General features: G+C 55.1%; 1 protein-coding gene across 1 annotated transcript; it reads left to right on the top strand.

The window, feature by feature from the left end:
* Positions 1 to 3,232: 3,232 nt before the first annotated feature.
* PG985_009843 (uncharacterized protein) lies at positions 3,233 to 3,976 on the top strand (the record flags this gene model as incomplete). The annotated part of the gene is made up of 3 exons (XM_066829611.1): positions 3,233 to 3,541; positions 3,598 to 3,807; positions 3,851 to 3,976. The coding sequence occupies 3 exons, from the start codon at positions 3,233 to 3,235 to the stop codon at positions 3,974 to 3,976; spliced, it is 645 nt and encodes a 214-aa protein (XP_066682001.1).
* Positions 3,977 to 4,603: the final 627 nt, after the last annotated feature.

Raw genomic sequence — 4,603 nt, 5'->3', positions numbered from 1 at the left:
CCGACACACAAGCAAGCAAGCAAGGAGAAGAATTGGAAACACCGTATTGTCTCGCTTGGTATGCCCAAGTAGCTGTAGACAGACGGTCATCAAAGACAATGAGAAGAAAAGAACATGGCAGTTGAGACGAGAAGGGAAGAAATGACTTGGCGGATCAGATGCAAGCCATGGTCAATAATAGAAACAAGACATGAACGATAAGAGACGATCCCAAGCAGGGTCTATCACGAGCACGAACCCCCTTTATTGGAGCACCCGGCTGTCTGGGCCGATCCTAGCTACTACGAAATAGGTAGTCAAAGGGTTGAGGGTCAATCTTTCGCAATTAGCGACTATGCAGCTCAGGATGACTCGGTTGATCCACGGTCCCAGCCAGTGTCGTATAGATTTGATTGCAATTGCACACTCAATCGTGATCCTGGGCACACGGGTGGGTGCCATTTGGCAGTTCTTGATCGGTTAGCAGCGAGTGATGTGATGGCAAATTGTTCCTAAGGCCGACAGGAAATCTCCGACCCAAAGTTGAAGGCTGTTGCTAGGAGGTACTACATAGTCCGAGGCCGCACGTAAAATCACTCCTGTTCATGCAACCCATTTCGTGGAGGAGCGGCAGGCAAGATCCGCCCGCATTGAGCGAATTGAAATTGAAGGTGGTAGTCGTAGGCTCCAAGTGGAGAGGCCGGCAGGCTGGCTAGGCTGGGCAGCTGACGATGCCAAGGGCAGAAGGGATTCTTCATCTTCAACCAATCTCGTGGCCTGGCTGTTTGCCTTGCCTCGTTGTCGCACGACTGTACCGTCCAGCCTCGGGGCGCAACTACTTGCCAGGATGCAAGTGCAGGCCGTCCAAATTGGTGGTCCGGTGACGAGATTGGCGATCAATCATCGCGGAGAGTCCATCATTTACTACTGGCAGTGCTAACCTAGCCGAATGCAAGGGCGAGAAATTGCCAAACTTGGCACACAGGGAGAGGCGGAAGTGCTGGAAGCGGCTTCCCAATCTAGCCATTGGCGCTCATCTCTTAGCTCTCTCAGTTCTACAGATTGAGACTAGAACATCTGAGGGCGGCCTGGCTACTGGGTGAGAAAGCCTGGGGGGCAGCGGACGATCAGTGGGCGTTGTCAGAGTGAAACACGGCGGACCGAATGCTTAACCCGCCCGCCAAAACCGCCAAAGTGCTTAATGAGTCTGCGACACAAGCAAACCACCGTTCTCGGGGTCTTGGGAATAGGGCTTGGGTCACGTTACAGCATCGAGAATATGTCATAGAGCGCCCAAAGCTCGTGGATCGGCGCAGCCCTCTTTGCTGTCAAGTCTGTTACAAGAGGGAGATTGCTGGGATAGCAAGTGCTCCATCCCGATGGCCCGATGGGCCCCCTTGGAGTCTTAGCAGAATCCAGAGTGGCAAACGGTTCAATTGCTTGCAAGCTTGCTGCTTGCCAATTGCCAATTGCTGCTGCCGGAAGAAGTACTAACTTTGGTGCTAAGGTAAGAGAAAGAGAGGGCGCCTGTACCTGCATTAGCGCGGCTTCCTCACCTTCCGTTTCTCCCTTGGTGGCCTATCAGTGGCTCTCGGAATTACCACCTTAGCCAGCTCACCCCCGCATTTGGCCATCCGGGCCCGCGACGCGACACCCAAGTTCTGTGCAAGTACCTTTCAGTGCAGAGCTCGCAATGTTTGTTTTTTATGCCGCCGAAATCAAGATCATCTCTGCACAAGCAATTCCCTCCTACCCTCGCCTTCCGTGGGCCTTTTCCAGGGGGTCCGGCCGCCGAAGAGAGCGAGAGACCAGACTCCTTACATCACGTTGACCGATTGAGTTTTTTTCCTAGCCTCCAAAAGGTGGACTGGACAAGGCAAAGCAATGCCTCCACGCCCTCGTGTCCCAGCCCAGCCTGCCCGGCCCAGCGGTCGTTCACCGACAACTGGATCAGCCACAGAAAACAATGTCTCCAAGCCCACACAAACCGTTGTTGTCTTCGATTGTCTACGCGAACAAGACCCTCTCCTTCGCCCTTGTTTCTTTGGTTCACCACAGCCTATTCTTAGAAACAACGAACCGGATCGCAATCACAAAACTAATCAAAGGATCTCATGATGAAATCACCACAATAATCTCGATATTTGCTGACATAACACCATAACAGAACGAGATGCTTGGACAATTACCAGCGTGGTGTACATTTCGCTAAGCGTAGGTAGGTAATTAGGGGTTTGCCAACAACGGGGACCGTAGCGTTGCAACCTTCTCCGTATGCCCTGCTCTGCCCAGCCTGCCATCCTACCAGCCCAGTCCTTGCAGACCCTCGAAAGCAGCCTGGCCGACACCGCTTACCGCTGTAGACGGCGGTCATCCAGTAGCAGATCGCCCAGTCAGCGCAACGTGAGCGGAGTCGACCCCATGATGGATGCAGAGAGGGGGCCAGAATAGTTACAATGCAACACACACACTTCTCTCTCCCTTGAGCACGCACACCTTTTCTCACCGTCTGCTGCGAAAAGGAAAGCGCAAGAACAAATCAGATGTTGTTTGGACTCGTCGTCAACGATCACGCATCTGATTGGCCGCAGAGATGTCTTTCCCGGCTACATGGGCTACTATTACAAGTAGTGCGGAAATAGCCTATCAAATTACGGGATTGGTTGACCCAGAAGCGCCTCTCCCTCTCGCTGTCTCGCCGCCCGCTTGCTTAGCCCATTAGCCCTGCTCGAACGACGCGAAATGACCCAATCGCCTTTGCATCATGGGACTCACCAGACCGCCTGAGCGAGCAGCGAGGCAGTACCGGTACCCTCTCGTCTCTCCAGCATCGTCCCATGTCGGGTCGTGTTTTGGTGGATCTCGCGGACCCATGCCTCGCCAAGCTCGCCCCATGAACAGCCCGGGATCCTTGTCCCGCTAGTCATGGCCTACACGACTTTAATTTCCCAGGGGGTGGGCTGGGTCGTCCTTCTCCTATTTTTCTTTGGGAGCGCCTTTGTCCGCCTTTGGCCACAGCACGGCCTCCACAGCTATTAATATTCGAGCCTCGTCCGGCTTCTCGATGTCTTTTTCTCCTTCACCCTTCAGCCATCCAGCCAACTTCTAGTTACTGACTCAACTGACCTCGGTCGTCCATTCTTTCACCAACTACCAAGCCTATTTGCTTAATATTCGCTCTTCAGCAAACTCCACCTCCCACCCTCTATACAATTTTTAGCCGTTTTTAAACGTACAATCCAAATCAGTCAAAATGCAGTTCGCCGCTACCGCCGCTCTGTTCGCCACCGCTGTGGCCGGTAACATGGTCTACGAGACCCAGTACCACACCATCACCTCGTGCGCCCCTGAGGTCACCGACTGCCCTGCCCGCAGCACCGTCACCTCCAGCACCGTCATGGCCGTCACCACCCCCGCCGGTGGCTACGCCGTCTCCTCGGTCGTCCCCAGCAAGCCTGCCGAGTCCCCCGTCAAGCCCGCTGAGACCCCCGCTGCCTCTTCCCCCGTCGTTCCCACCGGTGGCAAGCAGACCGGTCCCTACGACACCGCCCCTGCTCCCTACGTAAGTTGCTTACCTCGTATCTTGAAGACAAGAACTATTCACTAACAAGATGATAGCCCACCGCTCCCGTTGTCCAGAGCGTGACCAGCAACAGCCCCGTCCAGCCCAGCAAGCCCGCTGGTGGCAACGGTGGCAACGGCCCCAACCCCGTCACCTCGGTCCAGACCATCTCGACCTGCATGCCCACCGTCATCTACTCTACCGTCACCATCGGTCAGGGTGTCCCTACCACCCCCGCTGGTGGCAACGGCGGCAACTACCCCTCGGTCCCCGCCCCCCTCCGGCGGCTTCCCCAACAAGCCCCAGCAGCCCTCTGCCGGTCTCCCTTCGCCCCCTAGCCCCAGCTCGACCTACCCGGTCACCGCTGGCGCTGGTGCCGTCGGTGCCTCCGTCTTCGCCGCTGCTGCCGGCCTTGTCGCTGCCGCTCTCTTCTAAGCGTCTCCCGCTTAGAACGGGCGCAGTTGCTGCTCGATGGGCCACTTGGCCAACTTCCTGAACGACGACACAAACCTCTATACCCCCACCTTTGAGACAGGCTCTGGAAATGGTTGACCCCATGGCACGAGCACGTTTTGTACCTAATTGCTTCTAATTGTATCTATTGGGCCCAGGATGCCACTTGACAAAATAAATCCACCCTGTGTCTTACTCCGAAAACCACCTCTTTTGACGATTGTCTCTCAATTTCGAATGTATATATCTAAATCAGCTACAATCTGAATACCAAAAACTTGAAAATCATCAAAAACTTCTTCATCCAAGTGATCAACATCTGCCCGCGTGTGCCTGAATGTGACAAGGTGTGGTTGCAATCGGCTGTTGGCCCGTTGGCTGGTGATCTTCGGTCGGACACCCCTGTTCGTCCCAATTTACGGCCCCTGTAAATGAAACGCGCCACTCGCACGGGCTAGTCCAGGACTTGACAGCGCTACCCAGCAAGCAACCCCTGCGAGAGGATAGTGTCGATCCTCTGGGTGTGGTTTCATTCGTCCGCGGATAAACAGCCTGATGTCTGCTGACAAGTTGGCCAGCCTGTCTCGGGCTGTGCAATCTGCAATCTCG

The sequence above is a fragment of the Apiospora marii genome, assembly GCF_038362585.1.
Source record: "Apiospora marii strain CBS 49790 chromosome Unknown utg000006l_segment0_segment0, whole genome shotgun sequence".
Taxonomy (NCBI): Eukaryota; Fungi; Ascomycota; class Sordariomycetes; order Amphisphaeriales; family Apiosporaceae; genus Apiospora; species Apiospora marii.
Note: the sequence above shows the minus strand (reverse complement) of the source record. Positions and strands in the feature narration are given on the sequence as shown.